The sequence below is a fragment of the Molossus molossus genome, unplaced genomic scaffold, assembly GCF_014108415.1.
Source record: "Molossus molossus isolate mMolMol1 unplaced genomic scaffold, mMolMol1.p scaffold_m16_p_3, whole genome shotgun sequence".
In the NCBI taxonomy this organism is placed as follows: domain Eukaryota; kingdom Metazoa; phylum Chordata; class Mammalia; order Chiroptera; family Molossidae; genus Molossus; species Molossus molossus.
The window spans coordinates 49,448,737-49,472,479 of record NW_023425366.1 but is presented as its reverse complement, the minus strand read 5'-3'; the positions used below and the strand labels follow the sequence as shown (position 1 = coordinate 49,472,479).

The window sequence follows — 23,743 nt, the reverse complement described above, 5'->3', positions numbered from 1 at the left end:
TCACCTCCTAATCTCTGACTTTCTTTTCTCTCCTCCAGAAACTGCTTATCACGCTTAAGTAAACAAACATAAATAGGGTTTTTCCGACTAGTTGCGAAACACCAGTGCTTAACAGCACACACTGCATTTCTGATCTAATCCCTACCAGGATGCTCAGGGAGATTTAGGCCAAAGTTGATTTTCCTCTTCTCTGTCAATGCCCCAAGTGTCCTTGACCTACACTGGACACGCAATGTCTGAAGCTAAGTACTTTTTCTCAGCATTACTCTTGGCTGCATCTAATCCCTAACATGTGGAAAGCTGGTTTTGTATATAATCACTGTTTATTTCTTTAGTACATTTTCTATCTCCTGCAAGTGTGCTGCCAAGTGTTTAAAGCTTTCTAGTTTGAAGCACAAGCAATAGAAAAAGATGGGAGATACATAAAAAGCATGAGAGAAATACTTCTTCTAAACAAAAGCTGAATGTGGTTTAACTCAAACTGAGTTTTTGAATTATGCCACAGCCAGTATGCAAAACCCCACAGACCAAAACATCTGAGGCACTGGAAATAGCAAGTTAATGAATCAAAGCAGCAAAGCAACAAAGCTGCACGTTCCTAGGAAAAGCATGCTGCAGTGTGGGCTCCGACACATTACAGTTGCAAAATGATAAATTTAAGTGGTTACATTTTATAAATTCTTTCTGACTCTTCATTTTATTTAATCCCAATGAACTATTTCATTGCATCTTTTTTAATTTAAAGACTATTTGAAAGGATACTTCAAAGAATAATTTCATTCTCTCCTACATGCTGACAAGAAATAAGAACATAATAGCTGTGGCTATAAAGAATGATCCATTACTACGAATCAACATCTATTGAATTAGTGATAATAATTCAGAGAAGCTGAATATCTGCAAAACTTTCCACTGCTGAAAAATTATCCTACTGACAAACTAAGACCATATATCAAGCATGGAAACAAATCTGTGTCCTGTTCTAAGATCTCTGTGCTGCCGCTTGCTTTATGTTTCTGAAACATTTTGCTGTCGGTGATTTATTTCACATCCATGTGGCCAGCCATTTGTTTATTCTATTGCATGCCATCTGTTTTTTGGTAGAGAGGTTTCAAGTTCTTCTCATTCCCTACCTCATATCCCACGGAAAACAATTTATAATACACTTAGATTTAAATCATGTGGATGCATGTGGAGTTAGTAACTCAAGCTGCCTTTCATTGATATTTGGCAAATGCTTTAATGGGATTAGCAAATTGTGTTATTACGAGGTACTTATGAAGATACTACACCTTTTTTTTTTTTTTACAGTGACAAATGATGTTAACAGTTTCATCTGGGGGGTTTAATAGAAGTACAGGTTTCACTAACGTTACAGGAAATTGCCAATAGTCAATAAAGTTCTACCACAAACCCATCCATATCCTTTATTGCTGACAGTAAACAAATATGTGTATCTGGATCTAGTAGCATCTACAGTGAGGAATAAATATCAAATTGCTTCACTTTTAAGAGAAAGTTATCATTTAACCCACATAACTAAAAACACTGCCTGGTCCTAGCACCTTGCTGACATCCTGGAGGCCCTCACACCACGGTCTAGCTCGTCTAGCCCCTCACAAGTGATGGCGGTCCCCAGACTTCCCCAAAGCAAAGGTTATGCCTCCAACTCCAGCTCATCAGCACCAATTTATTCCCATGCTAGGGCCCACTTCCATTTGCTCTAAAAAGCCAAATATTCAGAGACACAGTTTCTTGTTGAAACTATACAGATGATGCTTAAAGTGTTAATTACCATTTTTACAAGAATCCTCGCTGCTTTGGTGGAGAGGGGGTGTCTGAGGACAGCACTCAGCCGCTGGCCACAGTTCATGGTTGACGCCCAAGGGCTGAGAAACGTCTGTCTTGAGGTCTACTTGATTTTCACTAGTCCTTACCGAACCAGAGTGAGACATACTGAGGGGGTAAGTGGCATCCTGGTGGATGGATGACGGAGTTGGTTTGTTGACAGTGTTAAATGACATTTGTACTAAAGCATCGCTGATGAAGAATGAATTTTCATAACGTAAACTCTCAGATCGATTAAGGTCCATTACCTGTGTAAGAAAATACAAAAAAATAAACAAACAAACAAAAACACAACAATAATTTCTCCAGTTATTTGAACAAGTTTTAAAAAGTATTTATTCCTAATGACAGTGAAGTCAAGAAGAACATTGTCCTTGACTCCTTCCTCCCATCCCCTTTTTAATGAGCGAGTACCAAAAACTTCAACTCCCTATGCACAGCATATCTTAAACAAAGAAACAAACAAACACACCGAAAACAAAAACATAAACAAAAACAAAAACCTAGCTCTGGCTGGGTGGCTCTGTTGGTTGGAGCATCATTCCATATACCAAAAGGTTTCAGGTTTGATTCCCGGTCAGGGTGTGTACGGGAGGCAACCGATCGATGTTTCCCCTCTCATATCAATGTTTCTCTCTCACTCTCTCACATTCTCTCTCTCTAAAATCAATAAACATATCCTCAGGTGAGGATTAAAAAACAACAACAACAAGCAGTAATGCTTTCTGCCATTCAAATGTTTCCATTTTATTCTGAGAGCAGCATTTTATTTAACTTTTGCTAAATAAAAAAGCTGAGAACATATTCATGCATACATGCATTAGCAATAAATGTAATTTAGCCAACTTGAAAGGAAGGTCAGAAACAACAAATCTTTCTTATCAACTTATCAACTTGACAACTTTATGTACTACCAATAATTTTAAAAAAGCACATATTTGCACATAGCACAGAAAAATAAACTCCTGGGACAAATGGAATTGTCAAGCATGGTTAGCGAGACTGTGAGTGGAACACAGCATCTTCTGAAAGGTTGTATTCTGCCCAGTCGTTAATTAGTATTCTCATGTTAACCATCATTAGTGAAAGGGATTTTGAGTTTACTATGTCAAAATGACAAAAAGAGCATAAGCGTGGAAGAACAGAATAGCATTATACTTGCTAAGTTCAGGACCTATAGTGCACATTACTAGCTAAATGATCTACTGAAAGGTACACGTGTATACAAGTCTAAGACCAGACCACACCAGAAGGGCCTTCCCCTACAGGAAACTCCGTGCACTCGTGGTGCCTGTGCCTCCAGGACAGACCTCGCCTTCCTGGGACGGCTCGATTCTGTGTCCACTCCCTTGGGTAAGGGTGTCTGTCTACAATGATGCGTATGTATTGTCTCTGAAAGTTCCCAGCTTCCGCTACCTGCACAGTGAGTAACTTGTGAGCTCTGGCACAAGAAGCAAGAGACAGGATGACTGTGAATGACCCTGTCTTTGAAGAAGCTGCCCTGGACACTGCCTTGGCAAGCCCAGTGGGTCGTACCTCCGTGCTTCCTGGAGAGAAGGCTGCGGGGAGGCTACTCTGCCGGCTGTGTTTCCAGCCGCACAGCAGGCTCTGCTGGGCGCGCATCCTCTCCCTCTCCCTCTCCACCAGGCGCTGGCCCTCCCTCAGCCGCTCCAGGTTCTGCTGGTACTCCTGGAGCTGCTGGTCCAGCTCCCCGCGGCTCCGCAGCAGCAGCTCCTCCTGCGTCTGGCACTCCCTCTCACGCTCCTGCAGCCAGCTCTCCCGGGCCTCCTGCTCCCTCCGCTGCTGGTCACACCTGCGGTGCCAACGCCGCTGGTCCTGCTGGAACTGATGCTGCAGCTTGGGGATGCTGGCCAGCTCCTCACGCCACTTCTCCAGGCTGCGGCACTTCTCCGGGTCCTGGAAGGGGCCGCCTCGGAGAGACAGGCCCGGGGACAGGCTCTCCTGCTGCTGCAGAACCAGCCTGTGGATCTCGATGTGGCTGTCCTGGATGGTCAAGGCGGCCTGGCGGAGCAGACGGGAAAAGGGAGAGCTTCCATATCGCTTGCACTTGGCGTTGGCACCACCTCTCAACACACAAGGGTCTCCAAAGGCCCGCCTTGGCTTGTCTACATTTCCCAGCGGTACAGCCTGGGATTTACACACAAAAGAAATGAAGCCCGGAGCAATGCTCATCCCCTACTTTCAGAAATGGGGTTTGTTGCCGGGTTTTGGATAACATTTAAGCAAACCGGAGTAAGAATTCAGGATATACATTCACAAGACTCTGCACTCCTGTTCTAAGTCTCATGCTTGTTCAGAATTCACGAGAAGTTAAGAACCTATATAAGCCCAGCAGTATCCTTTGAGTCTCAAACCAGAAATTACTTAAGCTATATTACATAGACAAAGACATTTAAAAAAAAAGTCAACCACTTGAAAATTTTTCGTAAAAAATCTTTTTATACTATAATGCCCAGGAATTGCAGTTAATTCATATTTAGGATATGTACGTGGTAAAGCTAATCGCGTTACTTTTATTTCTTTGTATTGTAGGAAGAAGGTCACGCATACAACACTGAGCTGACATTCACGTGTTTAATAGCTGCCAACGGGAGGCTAGAATGGGTAAGGAAACGTAGATACCCCAAAAAGCCCAGAGGATGTGACCAGCTAGATTAAAAAAATATTTCGAGTTACGGTATCTGCCTGTGAAAACTTGGGCAGCGTCATAGGAAGGAACTGAAAGGATTCCACAGCCCCAAAAAAGAAAAAGAGAAAAAAGCCTCCGTGAATACCCTCTGAAGCTTTTAATTTTAAAAGTTCTCATTTAAAGTGCAGAGAAGCACAGAGGGGACGCGTTGGAAACGGCCACATACTGGGGGTGTGTGTGCATTTTGACTTCTTATGAGAAATTATTTCTCTTCCAGGGATAAATTCACATTTATTTTTTTCCTAAGAATTGTTAAAGCTGTCCATCTAACAGATGCAGGGAAGATGGGGATTTGACCATCAGTCCTTTGTTAGATCAGCAGTTTCCTATACTTTTGAAGGAGAAAGAACTAAAACTACATTTTAAAGTGGTCCTTGTCTTGGAATAAAGTTTAAAAATATATTCACTGGGGACTTTTGAAATAAAATTCATGTTTTTAAATTTGAAAAGAACTCTTAAAATTTCCAATTCACATAATGTCTTTTAGAAGTTATTACAAAGAGAACAATAGCTACTGAGAATAGGTACCAATTACTTTGATCGTTAAATATGAAATAACAAGCCATTCAGGACTCTGAGGAACTGGTCAAACTGTAGACTGTACATCACCATTCAATTCTAACAAATCCTAAGGGGACTAGTATAGTAAAACAAACAAAAATCCAATATTTTGTATGTCAAAACTACCACAGGTAATGATAATTCTCATGTAAGGGTTACAAGTAGACTAATTGCTACCATGAAGTATTCCTCATATCGACTTAACATTTGGGATAAGACCATTCTCTTCTTAGCACAGAGGTGGAATTTGAAGATTAGATAGTATTCATTTTCACATTTAAAGTGACATTGATACTTAGGACAGAGAACAGCACTTGCTTTTCAAGTTTAGAGAAATTCCCAATTCACTTCTCTTAACTTTTCTTTGCTGGAGTAATTCTGTGCCCTTCCCTTTCTGCTCTGCCTATACCTCATCTCTAACTCTGCTCTCCTAACATAGGGATCAAATTTTATTTTCATCTGATCCAAAAATGTTTATGTAAAAACTTCAATCTTGCATAAGAAATTCAGCTTCAAAAGAAATGACTGTGCCATGAACAGAAATCTCTCAGAGCCCACATCCTGAGACCAGCTCAAAAGCTTTGGTTCCGAGAACCTCATGTGCCCCGGCCAGTGTGGCTCAGGGGTTGGAGCGTGGGCCTATGGACAGAAGAGTTCCAGGTTAGATTCCCGGTCAAGGACACATACCTTGCTTGTGGGTTTGATCCCCAGCCCCGGTTGGGGTTGTGCGGGAGGTAACCACTCGAAGTGTCTCTCTCACATTGATGTTCTTTCTCTCCCTCCCTCTCTATCTGAATCAACAGAAAGGTATCCTTGGGTGAGGATTAAAAAAAGAGAGAAAGCGAGCGAGCCCCATGTTGCTTCATCCTAATGAGTGGCAGAGATTAGGCCCTTCAGGTCGCCTGGCTGCTCTGCACCTTGAGTCCACCCAGGGCTGCATTCAAAGTTCAAAAGAAGAGGTAGGACTCTGTGTTTTCATCAGACCATGCATGCTGGGACGCTCCATGTTTTCATCTCCCCAGAGTGCATGAGCTACACTCACACTGTATCCCACTCAGTAAAAACAGAACAGAAAGAATGTTTCTTTCACATGATACATTCAGTCTCTGAGAACATCTACCCCAGATCAGCATGTCCAATGGAAGACTGTAAAGACATTCCCACTAAATCTGGAGCAAGACAAGGATGCTTACCATCACCACTATTATTTACTACATTTTCAGAAGTTCTGGCCAAAGCGGTAAGCTAAGAAAGTAAAACTGATATAATTACCGAAAAATAGCCATAATAACATTACTTTCAAATCTTTACTTTCTTTCTGGAATATCCAAAGAATCAACAGAAAAACACTATTAAAACAAAAATAAAATTCAATGAGTGGCCAGTTACAAAATAAACATATAAAAATCAATACCCTTATTATCAGCAACCCCCACTGGGGAAACATGATAAAAAATATTCCATTCCCAACAGCAACAAAGCAACAATACCCAGAAATAAACTCAGCAAAAACAAAACAAAACAAACAGTACGCACATGAAGATCATCACAAAGCTTCCCGGCACAGCATGAAATCAGAGATGATTAACATGTTCTCAGACAAGAGAACTGATCATTGCAAAAGTGCCAATTCTCCCTGACTGAATTTATAAATACAGGGTGGGGTGAAAGTAGGTTTCCAGTTGTTTGTATGGAAAATACTACAAAATGAATAAGTACTGATACAAGAATAAACATTGTGCTTCACACACTCACAACAATAAGCCTACTTCTGCTCCACCCTGGGCAATGTGACTCTAACTGAACAGCCTCAGTGTTCAGTTAGGCTCTTGTGCAAGAGCACACAGATGGGCATAGAAAAGGAAAAGACACTAGCGCGTATGCAAATGCAACCTCACACGTGAGTAACTGCGTGATACCGAGCGAGAACTATCAGCTGATCGATAGAACATAAGAGCCCTGGCCGGTTTGGTTCAGCGGTTAGAGCGTCGGCCTGTGGTCCTGAGAGACCCGGGTTCGGTTCCCGCTAAGGGCGCGTGCCTTGGTTGCAGTTTGTCCCCGGCCCTGGTTGGTTGTGCGGGTGGCAGCCACTCGATGTGTTCCTTTCACATAGATGTTTCTCTCTCTCTCTCTCCCTCCCACTCTACCTGAACAAAAGTGGAAAAATGTCCTCGGGTGAGGATAAAAAAATAAAAAATAATAATAATAAATAAATAAATAAATAAATAAATAAAAATAAGAGAAAGAAGTCTTGATGCAGTTGAAGTACAAATGAGAAAATGTCAAATGTAGCAATGACTTTCCTTTTTTTTTTCTGGTGAAAACTTAAATTCAGACTCGATTGTCTTTTAATATTCAACAGGTATGATATAGGAAGTATGACTGGTAACAAATCAGTAGGGGAAAAGTGTAATCTTAGCAGTTATCCAAAAAAATTAAATTAAGACAATCACATACCTTGATCAATTTTCAAACACAAGTAGAGAGGGGTGTTGATTATTCTGGCAATGTCTACTAACAACCTAAAGAAAATTGTTCTAGTAATTGAGCCTAAGGAAATACTCAGATATGTTCAAAGAAATGTTTATTAACATAAAAGTACTGACTATGAGGAATTGGATAAATAAAGTCCATAGGCTGGAATATTACGTATCCATTAAAAATTGTGTTATAGGAGCCCTGGCTGGTTTGGCTCAGCAGTTAGAGCATCAGCCCACAGACCAAAGCGTCTCAGGTTTGATTCTGGTCAAGGGCACGCACCTTGGTTATGGTTCAGTTCCTGGCCCTGGTCGGGATCGTGCAGGAGGCAGCCAACCGATGTGTTTCTCTCACATCGATGTTTCTCTCTCTCTCCTTCCCACTCTGTCTGAAGATAAATAGAAAAATATCCTCAGGTGAGGATTTAAAAAAAACTGTGCTACAGGAGAACCACTGATGACATAAAAAAGGTACGTGTTGCCCTGGCTGGTTTGGCTCAGCGGTTAGTGTCGGCCCGCGGACCAGAGAGTCCTGGGTTAGCTTCCCGCTAAGGGCACGTACCTCCGTTGCAGTTTGTCCCCGGCTCCCGTTGGGGTCGTGTGGGTGGCAACCAGTCAATGTGTCTCTCTCACATTGATGTTTCTCTCTCTCTCTTCCTCCCTCTCTCCTTCCCACTCTGTCTGAAGATAAATGTAAAAGTGTCCTCGAGTGAGGATTAAAAAAAAAAAGGTATGTGTTATGATTGTAAGAAACAGGAGGGTTAAACACCAACGTGACATAATACTTTTCTCCAAAGGATCACAAGTTGTTTTATTGTCTTTATTTGTATCCTCAGATTTTTCTACAAATGTGTCTTCAATACCACCATTGCCTTTGTATCATTTAAAACTATTTTTTAATCCACAAATTAAGCACCTAGATGCATTCAGCCTTTCTTGTGTGTGGCCTCAGGGAGCATCCAAACATGCCATCCTAAACACAGCAGGACGCTGATGCCTGTGCTCCCTGACCAGCCGCCCGCCGGCGTGGTCCTTCAGCCCCGGCGCGCACGCAGCCCTCGGCGTGGTGGCGGGCACGCAGCCCTCGGCGGATGTCGGGTGGATGACAAACTAAAGCATGAGGAGCGTAGGAATGATTTAACTGCTCTGAAAGGCCCAAGGCCAACATGTGGAAGTGAATGAAGTTTAGGTGTGAATTTAAGTTTTCACCAGAAAATGTGAAGTCATGCTACACTCACCTAAGAGTTTCACTGTATACTGCAAGCCAGGTCACAGTCATCAGCCTTTCTTAAAGATATGAACTGTTTTATGGTTTCAGAAGAGAATGGGGTAAAATGTGTTAGTGTTGTTGCCTCGTGATTACAAAACCAGGCGAAGTTCGGCACACCTCGCCCAGCTACGGTGGGGCCTGGCACTCTTTTTAAGATTGTTTACTGCCTCTCAAATATTCTCATTTTTAAAGTCTGGGAATCATCAAATCAAGTGAACTACATTAAGAGAAACATGGGCAAGGTCAAACATTAGGGGAGCATAGTTACCTGAAGGCTGTATAAGAGACGAGTTAAATTCTGTATCGCTTGTATAATCTGAAAAAATAAGATCCTAAGTGTCAAATTCTGAAAAAAGCATTTATATCCACAAATAAAGAGGGGATGGTGGTATATTTAAGGTATGCATAGCTCACCTCTGACTGAGAGGAACCTGAAAAACTTCTATATTCCACCTAAAATACACAAAAACATAAGAAAATGAATAATCACTACACTTTTGAAAAGCTGCACTGTAGTGTTCCCAAATGTGTGACCTCAGGTAAATCACTTCACTCTACGCTCTTCTATAGCGACCCTCCCCCCCGAAATCAAAGCCCATAGAATCGAACAATCAGCTAATGAAAGCCTTCTCTGTACACTCAGTCTTTGAGATGAATGCCCGCTTTTCACCCAGCGAGTCCTTAAAACAACAAGGGCTAATGGTAAGGAAATGCTACACACTCTTGGTAAGTGACAATATTTTCCTGCACAAACCACACTGTAAATTGAGCTCTCTTGTGCCTGGGCTGAGATTGTCTCCCATGACAGGCTGGCCCCGGGCATCCTGGAGGCCAGATTTGGAAGCTAGACAACATGCCTGGTCTCTAGCTCCCTGTCTCAGCATCTGAGATTCACAAAGTCCAAGCAGCCAATGGTGGGCAGAAGTAACCAGACCCACAGGTGGCTGAAAGGGGACCACTTAGCTGACCTGTTCCAGATCCTCCCTCTCTGAGTTCAATGGGCCCGCCAATAATGCCTTAACAGAACCACTACAGCAGAGGCCACGAACGAGGCGATGAGGGACCATCTGCCCCTGGGGAATGGGGTCTCTCTACCCACACACTAAGGGCATATGTGGATAAAGAGGGTTTCCAGTTTCCAGAGTTGAACTGAACATTTGTTCATTCATTTATTGTCTGTCTTTTCTCACGAGGATGTAAGCCGGTGAACAGCAGGATTTCATCTGTGTTCAATGCTATATCCACAAACCTGCCCAGCATGAAATGGACACTCACTGCACTCTATAAATAAATATCGGGCACCATGTATGTATTCCACACCGTATACTGTGAAAGGTCATTGGATTCCTGCCCTCCAAGAGCCTCCAGTCTCCCATTTCTCTTGTCTAAGCAGCTTTAAATCAAAACCACAAGAAACTGTCAGCTGTCAGCGCTCAGGTGACAGTGGACTTGTTAAATTCAATTAGCTCAGGTTGATGATGCCTTGATGACCTAGCCCTCTCTCTTCCCCCATAGTGCCAATTAAAGATTTCACTACGAACCAGCACCTCTAATAGGGGAAGGACAAAGGATGGAAAAGGAGATGAAGTTTATAGTCATTAGATCTGTCCCCAACCCTCTGGAAAATAATGGGGGCTAAGAACCACCATTTTGTAGTGAGTTCTGGAATTCTCTCTGCCTTTCTGATTCTGTCCTTACTCCACATTCCATGGTTTTTGTGACAAAAAAGGTAGTTTGATATACAATTTAATAGTCTATAAAAATCAGATACATAGAAATGAATCATGCAACATGTGGTTACTTATGTCCAAGAACCACACCAGGTTTGACACAAGACAGGAAATGTTTAACATCATCTTTTTAATGGAGTTGTTCCGCCACCTTGTGGTCAATGTGCATAGCTGCAGTTGGTGATTTACAGAATAGCCATTTGGGTCACAAATTTAATTTTTTCAAATTCTTTCAGAAATGCTTTTTTTTTTTTTTTTTAAACCTTTTCCTTATTAAGGACTCTAATTACAAAATATACAGTAAAATTTTTTTAAAAGTTTGATTTCAAGTGATCCTGCCCATCAGTTCATTCAGTTGATCAAAATGGCAAATATTCTAGATAGGTTCATCCAAAGAGGAATCTGGACACTTCATCTCACTTACCTGTGACTGTATCATGGAAGGAAAAGACTTTAGGGCTGGGAGACAGTCACCACAGCTTTCCAGCAAGAGAAAACTATTAGTAATCAACCCCTTCCCTCCCTTCCTCTAATAATGTAAAAGCAGTTGGGAGCTGCCGGCTGAACAGCGAAGTCTGCACGGAAAGGATGGGAAGGGGAGACATTTTGAAAAGAAATAAGTCAGAAAGCACACAGTCAGAATAAGCGGAGAAAAATACTGCATTCCTATTTTCATTTTGGCCTGTGAAGTTTTAAACAGTCACAGCCATCTTTTAAAAATACCTTTGGATTTGGTTTCTCAGTCATCTGCATATTTCTTTAAATCTGCGATATATAAAATGCTACCTATGTGTAGATCTGACCTGTCATTTGTCCACATGTACACATACTGGTATTTGGCAATGTACCTACTTCGGTTTTAGATGAAGCTAAATTCTTAAGCCCAGACACAGCCCTGCGGAGGCTCACCAGCCACCTCCCAGAATCCTATTTGTATTCCCTCTATTCTGACATCTCAGTTTCACTTGAAGTGAATGGGAAGCTGCACACATTTAATTTTTAAAAGAGTGTTCTAACTTATGTGGATATGACATTATAAAAGAAGAAGCCCTAAGCGAAAGAAACAAAGAAAGAAAGTAAGAAGCGATTTTCCAGTGACTTCTGCCACTTCAGTGCCCCTGTGCCCGGGCCACCCCTGGGCAAGAGGTGCTGAATGTCCTGAGTGAAAAGCTAGAGGTTTCAGCGCGGAAAGTGAAAGTGAGACCAGAAGACACACAGGTAAACACTGGAGTTTTAAATCTTTTTAATGACTTTTCAAGTGTTTCTCTGTTTACACCTACATGATATAGGAAGAGCAAGAACATTTTAAGGAGAAATAAGTTAGAAAGTTTAAATATGAATATTGAACTTGAGAACAATTCAAGAAAACATGTTCATACCACTCTCGGCCATGGACAGACCAGGACCTGAGGTTATTTTATTACACAGAGTAAACCAGTGCCATTTACTAACAAATCAGTTCACAATACCTTCTCCCCTGCATCAGAGACCGCCAAGTCGGCTCCCACACCCTGGGTCCCGGGATCCACATCCCAACAGCCTCTTCCTCCTGTCCCTTCTGTGACTAGTGCTGGAAAGCACGCCGTTGAGACAGAAACAAAAAGGACATCATCACACAACAGCCAGCGGACTGGGCTCTTTTGTACACAGCTGACACATATTTCCAAATAGCAAACGCCATAAAAATCACATGTACTGAACACTCTTGTTGGAGGTGCTAACACAGAGCAGAGCAACGCAGAGAGCCTGCCCGCAGGGAGCTTACACACTAATAGGTACCGAATGGCATCAATTGTCATCCATCTTTTCATTTTTCTTCTTTTCTTGCAGAGAGGTGTTCATGTGATGGTGGTGACACGGAGAAGGTAGATTCTCCATCTTACTTTCCCTTAATAGGAAAAAGCCGCCTGGGGAGGGTGAGATTGGAAACGGGCTCTGAGGAGCAAAGCGGGGGTGGCAGGCCCAGGTCCGAGGACACAGGCTGAGCCGGGCTCCCTGGTGGCCAGGACGAGAGCAGCCACCCTACACAAAGCTCAGAAGGAAGGAGCCCTCCCGCAGCGGAGCAGAATCTCTTTCGGAGCAGGTGAAGGTGGCTAACGCTGTACGACCTTACCTGTCTCCTTCTCCATCGCCAACAAACTGATTTTTAAAAAACACCTTCCAAGGGGATGTTTTTTCTCACAACTCTTATTTATGCTCTAAATTTATAATACTGTAGCTAGTCTCTATTTAATCTATAAAAACACAGAAAAATTTCTAGTCCAGAAATATTTTTAAGTACCAACTACAAATTGTACTCCATTCATTAAATCTCTATCAGTGAGGTTTTATTTCTTTGCCCATGTGAACTCAGTTAAACTTACACTGTGCTACTTTACACTGATTCAAACTGGACCTTCTAAAGCCCTTTCACAGACAGAACTTCATTGGAACTAGGTCCAATGAGGACCCTGATGAAGTAAATATTCGCACTGTGACACTGTATAATTCTCCTCCAGTGCCTTCTTGAGACTTTATTTCTGATCAAGGAAACACTTTTCCCCACTCTTTGTTTAAATGAGAGTCTTCTACTACAAAGAAGTTTTTGTTTAAGCAGAAACTACTTCAAATGTTATCAGCTTAAAGTTAAGTTCATGTTGCCCGAGCCAGTTCACGCTTGTTCATGTATAGTGAAGGGACATTTTATAGAGACTTTCCTGTCACTAAAAATTGGTTCCACTGTAGGGTATTATCCTTAACTCTTAGAGAGATGCCAAAGGCACTACCAAAAGAATTAGCCAATCTCTCTCTCTCTTCCCCTCATAGAAATGAGGACCATCAAGTGGGAAAAGCGGCTGGTGGTGGTGAGTCAAACGAAGGCAGAAGAATGAACACAGATCGGGTCCCCCTGTCCCTGGATTCGGTTTCAGAGTGGATGAGAGGGTCTCCAGAATCTCACAGGGAGGAGACTGTACTCACCAACCTGGTTAGTGTACTGAGGTCTGTGACAGGGGGCCTTGCTTGGTCCAGAACCTCAGACTGACACGGGCCTGCCTTAGAAGGACGTGGTCCTCAAGTCAGACCCGGAACTGACCCTCAGGTACAGAGCCTCATTTACAAATACTATTCTGTCCTCATCAGCTTTATAAAGAGAATCAAGCTCTTACAGCACCATGTTCCAGTCCAGCCCCAAGCTGAACCGATATTGGGGTACAGGACCCTGCCAGTGTGTGCTCCCCTCTACATGACTCCTGACACCAGGCCACTGTAAAGAGACTTGTGGTTCTGGCAGATGTCATGGGTGCCCGGGGACGCTCCCCAGACCCAGGAGATGTGGATCCTGACGGGGGGAGCCTTCCCTGCCTGGCCACGTGCTCTGAGCAGCTGCGCCCACCGCACAGAGCCCCTCCCAGCTGTCCTGGGGCGAGTCTGAGAGCAGCAGGTCCTCGCGTGTATTTTTAGAGAGAACTTCCTCGATGGCATAATGAGGCTGTTCTTTAAAGAGGAAGTCACCCAGGGCAGCACAGCTCCCCTGATGAATCTGGGCTGTGTGGAAATGAAAAACATATGTACACATTCTGAAAATAGAAACCCAGGATTAGATAAAGCAGAACTTAGGAGGGAAAAATAATTATTGATGCTAGTTAAAAAAAAAAATGTATAGAATTTAGAAACTGTACTGCTTCCATATATCTTAATTAAGCGAGGGATGTATGGAGAGAGAGTCTAAGACATTTAATCCTCCAGTCTCTAGCTACTAAAGAAATATAAGACCTGGTGGGAGTAAGGTTTTTACCACCCGAACATCATAAACAATATAGTTGTAAATATCATTTTATGCTCTTATTTCAGTAACTTTTGGAGAATTAAATATTTAGCTTACCACTATACATATAACAGTATAATTAGGTGCAGAAACATTACCCAAATCAGTTCTCTACATTCTGTTTTTCTGTATTTAAAATATATTGAAAATTTTAGTGAAAGAATTCTGACCTGAACGGAAGAGTTTAACAACACTGATCACGAATCTTTTGGCACTCTGTGGTGAGTGTTTTTTGTTTGTTGGTTTTTTTTCAGTTTTCTTTTGAGGGTTTTTTTAAATTTTTAATTTTTAAAATTTTAATTGTTGGGGTGACACTGGTTCATAAAATTATATAGGTTTCAGGTGTACACTTCTAGTACACATCATCTATATACTGTATAGTGTGCTCAGCACCCCAAGTCAAGTCTCCTTCCATCACCATTTATTCCCCTTTACCCTCTTCTACCTCCCGTGACCCCTGCTCCCCTCTGACAGCTGTCTGTCTGTTCTCCGTGAGTCTGTTTCTATTTTATTTGTTAGTTTATTTTGTTCATTAGATTCCATATATGAGTGAAATCATATGGTATTTGTCTTTCTCTAACTGGTTTATTTCACTTAGCATAATGTTCTCCAGGTCCATCCACTGTTTTTAACCACCAAACTGTGTGTGTGTGTGTGTGTGTGTGTGTGTGTGTGTGTGTGTGTTTCTACTCCTCTGAGTTATGTTTTCTCCACTGATGCAGGGGAAATTAAGTTAAATTTGTTCTCTAATGAACTGCAGGGACCCTTTCTCAAAATAAGCCCAAAGAATTGAAAGGTTCTTTCAAAACTGTATTCAACAAGTTGTATCAAAAATGTGACAGCAGGCGGCGGGGAGGCACAAAGCCGGCCTGGGCAACAGAGCAATGTAACCCGCCAGCTCATTGTTCTTTAAGTCCTTGACCTTGGACAACAGTGTCATCGTTACAAGTAAAGAAGGCCAGCATATTTCTTCTCAGGGTTTTTTTTCCGCCCAAATTTTAAAAAATACATGAAGTCCCCTTCAAATAGGAACACAGCGGCTGCCCCCACCGCATGTCAGCACGACACGCCCCGGGCTGTGCGCAGGCCCCGCAAAGGCCAGGGTTCTCACTTACAGGCAGCAGGCGACCCCGGCGGGTCACAGCTGGGCACATCTGTCACGGCAGGGTCTTCACATCCTTCCTCGGACGGGTGACAGGCATCACCCTTCTGGGAGGCCTTCACTGCGACTCGCAGGCTCTCGGCTAAGAGGCAGGAGAACAAGAGTAAATTTTAAAAAATAAAAATAAAAAAATATATGTATGTATGTATGTATACACACAGGGTGGGGCAAAAATACACTTATAGTTGTTCATATGGAAAATAATACAGTAATTAATAAATAATACTACAAGAATAAACTGTTTTGTATACTCACAACTATAAACCTACTTTGCCCCACCCTGGGTGTGTGTGTATGTATATACTTTTTAAATCTAGACCAGAAGTTGGCCTATGTCTGTTTTTGTATAGCCCAGGGGAAAAAAAAAAAAGGTTTTGACATGTTTAAAGAGTTGTCAAAATACACATCTTCAGTCAGAGTGGGAGGAAGAGAGAGAGAAACAGCGATGTGAGAGAGACACACTGACCAGCTGCCTCCCACGTGACCCTGACCAGGGCCGGGGACTGAACTGAAATCGAGGTACATGCCCTTGACCGGAATTGAAACCACGACTCTGATCCATGGGCCGACGTTCCAACCACTGAGCAAACCGGTCAGGGCTATAATAAAAGATTTTCCACTAGCATGTAGAATAGTATTCTCTTGAGGACCCCATAAATATTTCTAAAACACTGTGTCCAATGATTTAATTTAGCAAACTGATAACCTTCTCTGTTCTAGGGGCTACTGGGCATCTGATAACGAGTAAGGAGAGTTTGCAGACTGGAGGAGAAAAAGACACTAATAACTAACTGTACTATAAGGCAGCAGGTGTTCAGTGTTAAGTTCTATCATCCAAGTATTAGAACATTATAAAATGATGCAAACTCATATATAGAGAGAACATTTTGATGATTGCCAGATGGGAGGAGGGTTAGAAAGCTGGGTGAAAAGGGGGAATTAGGAAATTGCCAGTTCTAAAAACAGTCATGGGATGGAAAATACAGTCAATAATATTGTGATAACTATGTATGGTGCCAGGTGGATGCTAGACTTAGGAGGGCGATCACTTTGTAAGGTATATAAATGTCTAATCACTATGTTGTACACCTGAAATTAATACAGTACTGCATGTCAACTGTAATTGATCATTGAAAACATATTTTTAAAATGCCCCAGTAGCTCAGAAGAGCTGGAGGGTTGCATGAGCCAGTGGGGTTAGGAAGAAGTTGTAAAAGAGGTGAAGGCTGACGGCACGTGAAGGGGAACGGCATTCAGGAGGCAGAGACAGGCAGGGAGGAGAGATGAGCAGTGGGCAGAGCCAAGACCCAGGGACGCAACGCAAGGTGTGCGATGAGCCTGTTCCTCTTTCCAGAGAAATCACTGCCCCCTGGCGAGAATTCCCGCTACGTCTCTCAGTCTGGGTGATCCAGCCGGTGGCGCAGGCGGAACCTCTGGCTCTGAGCCCCTGTAGCAGCTGGGTCCACCGGCTGCTCCCAGCACCTCCATCCCCGGTGGGCCAGAGGATGAAAGCAGGTCCACTTGAACCGATCGCTAGTGGCAGTTCTGGGGGAGCAAGTGAAAGCCACGAGGTAAAGCTGAAAGCAGGAGACTTTGTTCAATAAAGACATCATCAAAGATAATGAGAGGGTCACCCGTGTTTCTCAACCCATCTGACAGTCTTTGAGCTTTATTTCTAAAAGACGTCTTGTATCTGTCCATGTCTTTCTACTTCCACTGTCAACAGTCCGGTCCAGAGCAAGGCCCCGAACCTCTCATCTCAGCTTCCGTATCAGCTTCTTAACAGTCTCCAAGCAAACTAGTCTCCTTGCAATTTGTTCTTCATTCGGCAGCCCGTGTTCTTCTCAAGACAAAAGTAAGATCACGGCACCCCCAGGATTAAGAACTTCCAATAACTTTCCATCAATTTTGGAATAATTTATTTTTAATTGTGGCCTACCAGAACCTGGTCCCTGCCCAGGGACAGCAGCCCCCGACCCCTGCCAGCCTGGCCTGCCTTCGTTCCTTGCACGGGACAAGCTCAGTCCAGATGCAGTGGCTGCCTCACGTTCTCTCCGCCCGGGAACGCTCCTCCGCCAGGTCTCCAGACAGGTGGCTGCTTCTCACCTTTCATTCCTCCTCTCGAAACAGAACATCCTCAGAGAGGTCTCCCCTGAGCTCTCTAAAGCAAAGCCCTTCGCCTCATGCCAATCCCAGTATCTGATTTTCTTGTGACTTTCTGAAATGGTCTTGTGTCTGTCTTTCTCCACTAAGTTGTTTCTGGGTTTTTTTTTAATCCTCACCTGAGAACTTTTTTTTTTTTTCATTAATTCCAGAGAGAGAGAAAAATCAATTGGTTGTTTCAAACATGTGCTTTGACGGGGTTGAAACTGCAACCTGGGTATGTGTCCTGACCAGAAATGGAACCCAAGACCCCTTTGGTGCATGGGATCATGCTCTACCCTGAGCAACACCAGCCAGGGCTCCACTAGAAGGTGTTATGGAAGCATTACCAACCACAGTGCAGAGGTAGATGCTCAAAAATTATTTGACTAATGAATGCACAAATCCATCAGCAGACCTCACTTCGGATGACCTCGACGCCCTTCTGAAGACCTGTGTCCTCAACTGTGACATGAAGATGATCAAGCTCATGACTCCTAAGCGCTCCTCCAGCTAATGTTCCGAGTTGCTAAGCCAGAGCTCGGCAACCTCTTTCTGCAAAGGACCAGGCAGTAAATATTTGAGGCTTTGTGGGCCACCGTCTCTGCTGCCACTGTTCACCCTTGCCAGTGCAGCAGGAAAGCAGCTGCAGAGGACACGTGAACAAGTGGGTGTGGCTGTGTCCCAGTAAAACTATTTACCAAAACAGGCAGAGGGACGCATTCAGTCTGTGTCTATAATTTACCAGCCCTGTTCTGAACAACAGCATGCCCTGCTACTCTCTCAGGTGGTGGTTCTTTTACCTCCCAAGCTCCTTGCCCCGATTGTCACCTCCAACCCCATTTCCCCCTTAAATTCCTTTACCTTAAAGCTTCCCTTATCCCACTCACTCCTTGTTGCCATTCATCAACAGACTCCTTGAACAATTTAAGCATCTGGTGCAATTTACCCTTCCCCGCAAGGCTACCTATCAAAATCCTCAGTAATCCAATTCTATGAACATACAACCCTCAATCCCTGGCATTCTGTGATCTTGTCTTCCACCCTACCTCAGCCACCAGCTCCCACGGTTATAGCCCAGACACTGTCATTCTCCACACAGCAGTCAGAGGGTTTATTTTAAAACACAAAGTAAATCACTCCTCAACTCAAAACTCTATAAGGCTTCCCATCCCACTTAGAATGAAATTCCAAGTTCTTACCTCCATCCAAGTAACCTGAGTCTTAGTTAACAGGGACTCACGTCCTCACACTCCTTACCTCATACTTCGCTTTACCTGCACTGTCCTCCTTGTTGTTACTCAAGCAAATCTGGCACTCACCTGCCTCAGGGCCTTTGCACTTGCTGTTTCCTATGCCTGGGACGTTTTTTTCCCCCAGATTCTATTTGGATTTCTCAATTCCTTGTGTCTGTTTATATATCACTATCTCAAAGGAGGCCTTTGCAGGCCACCCTATCCAAAATAAAACTTCCCCTACTCCATTACTCTCTATCCCCTAATACCTGTTCGTTTTTCTTTAGAGCACTAGACATAACCAGACATATTTATTTCCTTACATTTTGCTGTTTTAGGAATATAAATTCCAGGAGAGTCTGGACTCATGTCTTACTGCGCTGTATGCTCAGCACCAAGACCACGGTGCATGGCTCATAGTAGGCATTCAGTAAACATCTGTCAAACCAAATCCTTCTGGAAGCAACTTACCTTCTTTCAGTGCTGCTGCAAGTAACGAGGCTGCCTGAGGAGGCTCTCCGGGGTCAGGCTTAATGAGGAGGTGGGGCTCCAGATGGACATCCTCAAATCCACTCAGTTCTCCAAGTTCAGCATAGATATGCAGCTTCTCCTCCAAATATGTACAAATTTGTTGGTCTTGATTACAGAGTATTTCTATGAAATGGTATTTATCATAGAAAGTTATTACATTGATTTAACAACTAATATGAAAATCCAAGTAACAAGACAAAGAAGTTGCTGATGAGCAAGCAGTGTGATCTAACAGATAAAATAAAGTTGTCGGGTGAGATAGATCCAAGTTCAAATCCTAACTATTCCATTTAGTGATTGTCGCTTTCAGCCAATAACTGGATTCTCTGCGCTTCCCTTGCATTTTCTATAAATGAGGTTCTCAATAAATGTCCATTTCCTTTCCCATTCCCCTAACTCCAGAAAAACTTGCACAGCTATATTTGCTGGGGCCGTTTTCTCTTACAAGTATACGAGTAAATGCACTCAGGCGTGAAACTGAGGTAGGAGGTTTATGCACAAGGAGCAGAACCCACGAGGGAAAACTGTGCAGAGGCCTGAAATGCCCAGGCTTCCGCCAGCCTGGATCAAAACCAAACACTACGGTTTATGTTTTCATTTCTAAACATCCAATTTCTTTGACCATCTTTGCATGTATCATTTTCCTCTGATTTCAACATGTCACAAGGTTCTTCAAGCTTCAAGAGACCTCAACCAGCATTCAATCCAGGGGTTCTCAGCCCTCTCTGCCTCAAAAATCACCTGGGGAGAGTTTAAAAAGCTAGTGTCTGCACCCCACCTCAGACAGGTTCTGACTGAATGGGTGGAGCGTGGAGCCCAGGCATCAGAATTTTGAAAGACCTCGGTGATTAAATCACTTTTAGAATAAGTGATTCTAACGTCCAGCCAGAGATGAGAATCACTGAGCGAACCTAGTTTCTGAATTTCACAGACTTGGAAACTGAGGACCGGAGCTCTCATGTCCGCAGTTGTACAACTATGACCGGACAGTGCCGGGCCTTAAAATTAAACCACTGGACAGCAGTTCGAAGGCCCATCTGCGCCACACCACCCACAGTTACTGCTACGTGAAAAACTGTAAAATATTTCCTTTTTTTTACATTCAATATTATTTTGTATTAGTTTCAGGTGCACAACATCATGGTTAGATAACCATATACTTTACACAGTGTTCCCCCAATATTTTCAATACCCACCTGTCACCATAGTTATCATAATGTCACTGACTATATTCCCCATCTGTACTTAATACCCATGTGACTATTTTGTAACTACTACTTTGTACTTCTTGATCCCTTCACCTTTTCACCTAGTCCCACCTCCCTCCTCTCTGGCAACCATCAAAATGTTCTCAGTATCTATGAGTCTCCTTCTGCATTGTCTGTTCATTTACGTTGTTCTTTAGATTCTACATACACATGAAATCATATGGTATTTGTCTTTTTCTGACTGACTTATGTCACTTAGCACAATACCCTCTTGGTTCATCCATGCTGTTGCAAATGGTAAGACTTCGTTCTTTTGCATAGTCAAGTATTAATCTATTGTATATATGTACCACTGCTTTACAATTTATATATCTTTAATCACAAAGAGGAAGCAGACAGAGATACATCTTACTGAAGCACTTCTAGTACAAGTACTTATTTTTTAGCATGATGAGAGGGGGCCTTGCATGCCCAGATTAGACTCATCAGCCGGCCACAGCTCCCCACGATGAACCTGGGCCTCTCACGCGCACAGACACACAGAGGCAGCCCGAGGGGCCGGCGCTGTACCTTGACAGTGCTGGGTCTTGGCCACTCTTGCTTCAGCTTTCCGCCGCTCTTCGTCAGACTCACTGGTCCTTCCCCCTTCTTCTTCTGGGCAACTTTAAAAGACAACAGTCAAGAGGGACAACTGAAACCAAATCTAAGCATCTTTAGGTTTGTTAGAAAAACATGGGACCTGGCAGGAGAATTATTCACAGGAAAATTCATCATGCTCCCTGACCAAGAGATTTGGTTTTCTTGGGTATGTAGAAAACCTTGCAAAATGTAACAAGCCCTCAAAGTCAGTAGCATAGAATGACTCAAATGTTCCAACATAACACACATAAACATACACTCATGTACATGCATGTACACGATACCAACGCCAGCATTTAGATACTAGTAAAATAACAATTTCTGCTTTCTATTGCCCCCAGGCAGTAGTGTTAATGGGGCAGAATAGAGGAGTTGTAGGGAATGGGAGTAGGGTGCCAGGTTGCGTGGGATACAGTAGCGATGAAGGAATTTTATGTAACATCACTCAAGAGGTAACAAATCAAATTACTACTAAGAATGATGACCTCCACCCTCCCACTCCCATTTACAAAAACTGCCCATGCACAATAATGGGTAAATTGCTGAGAATGCTGAGAGCCACTAATCTAAAAACGTTTATTGAATGATTCTTCAGAACTCAGCACACAGAGAAACATCAGACGTGGTCCCAGCCCTCGGGAGCTTCCAATCTAATAAACAAACATATGTACATAAAAATGATTATTATAGCTACAAGGCCGTGCGTGACAAACACCAAATAAATGCTTTAGAGAGCATGTGTTAGAGAATTTCAGGAAAGAAAGAGACCACTGGAAGCAGAGGTCTTCACCAAGGAGGGGAGCCCCGAGCCGCACCCAGACGGGAGGATTGCCGCAGGCCGAGGGGAGGTGGGGGTCCCACGCAGGCAGGCGCACAGGACAAAGCTGCAGGTGAGGGCCTGTCGCAGGCAGGTGCAGGGGAGCAGAGCACTCAGGCTGAGGCAAAGTTTCCATGCAAGGGAGGCACAGTTAGAACATTTCCCCCAGCTGAACAAGCCCGTCTCCTAGGTTATGGACAGAAGGAAAGGTTACCTCTCGACTGCCTGCTGGATCCGTCTCATCCAGTTGTTTCGTTCCTCCTTGGAGTTGGTGTGGATCTCATACATCTCAGGGCCAGCAGAAGAAGCACTGATCAGAAACATTCCTCTCTCCTCATTAGCAACTTCTCGAGCAATAAGCTTCTGAAGGGAAATAACGGATGGCTTCTGATCCTACATAAAATAGGAGGACGGGCGGTTGAAACAGCAGCCTATCCCCAGTGCGGTCTTGCAGAACACACCGGCGAAGAAAAGCAACAGTGCTGGGGCAGGAGTGTCACTGTCCCCCCCCAGAGAGCCGTGGGAGTTGGGAAATCCCATGGAAAGGGTGTGGTGGAGAGAGGATGGGGAAAAAAAGATACAGGAGAATGTTTGTCCTTAAGAATCGGTGGTTTAAAAGGACAACTTTTAAAGAAACCAACATGTAACTGACCAAATAGTGTATATAAGCAATGGCTAAGCCTCTCTTCCAGGAGCTTTGAATATAAATCCCATCTCCTTTCATTGCTGCAAGTAAATAAAACTACCTTGCACAAAAAATAAAAGGACAACTTTTAAAAAGACAGAACCAGCATAGCATTAAGGAAAGAAAATATCAGAATGCCAGTCAGGGGCGCAGGGAATTTTTCTAGGAGGGAATGGGATAGGACATAGTATATCAAATATCACTATTTGATAGCACAAAGTAATTGAGAGAGCTGGATTTGGCAATCAACAGCAACACTGTTTCAACAAGGGGTGGATACAGAAGCCCAAGTAGCAGGGAGTGGAAAGGTGAGAATGAGGGGGCAGGCTTCAGACTCCCCCGGCATCACCAGTGCCCCCCACTACTGCACAGCACCACCACTTCCACAGTGTTACCTGCAGCTGCTCTCTTCCCGCCCACCAGGGGAGCCCTTGGTGGGCAGGATTGGGTCTAATCCATCTTCACTTGTCTAACACAATGCTTTGCACGAGCAGGCACTCAAAAATGTCTGTAGAACTAGATTCTGCTTAATCCCATCAGGGGGGAATAGGAAGGGAGTCTAAAACTGGGCATGCAGCCCGGGCCGGTTTGGCTCAGCGGTTAGAGCGTTGGCCTGCGGTCTGGAGAGACCCGGGTTCAGTTCCCGCTAAGGGCATGTACCTCGGTTGCAGTTTGTCCCCGGCCCTGGTTGGGTCGTGTGGGTGGCGACCACTCGATGTGTGCCTTTCACATCGATGTTTCTCTCTCTCTCTCTCTCCCTCCCTCCCTCCCTCCCTCCCGCTCTATCTGAACAAAATATCAAAAAATGTCCTCGGGTGAGGATAAAAAAAAAAAAAAAGTAAAAAAATAAAATAAAATTGGGCATGCAAGCCATTACTAAATCACCTCTTCTCCCAACATTTACTGTCCCCCTCTAAGTCCTA

The 23,743-nt window shown here is 43.5% G+C and overlaps 1 protein-coding gene across 1 annotated transcript in view; it reads right to left on the bottom strand.

Moving 5' to 3' along the window:
* The window catches only part of ARHGEF28 (Rho guanine nucleotide exchange factor 28), a 292,956-nt gene that overhangs the window by 21,935 nt on the left and 247,278 nt on the right, over positions 1 to 23,743 (bottom strand). Inside the window, exons 27-35 of the mRNA XM_036280592.1 lie at positions 22,350 to 22,528; positions 21,250 to 21,341; positions 19,412 to 19,594; positions 15,517 to 15,645; positions 12,066 to 12,166; positions 9,281 to 9,319; positions 9,135 to 9,182; positions 3,385 to 3,870; positions 1,796 to 2,096 (exon numbers count right to left, since the gene is read on the bottom strand). Of these exons, the coding sequence (XP_036136485.1) occupies positions 1,796 to 2,096; positions 3,385 to 3,870; positions 9,135 to 9,182; positions 9,281 to 9,319; positions 12,066 to 12,166; positions 15,517 to 15,645; positions 19,412 to 19,594; positions 21,250 to 21,341; positions 22,350 to 22,528 (1,558 nt within the window). The remainder of the gene's footprint in view (positions 1 to 1,795; positions 2,097 to 3,384; positions 3,871 to 9,134; positions 9,183 to 9,280; positions 9,320 to 12,065; positions 12,167 to 15,516; positions 15,646 to 19,411; positions 19,595 to 21,249; positions 21,342 to 22,349; positions 22,529 to 23,743) is intronic.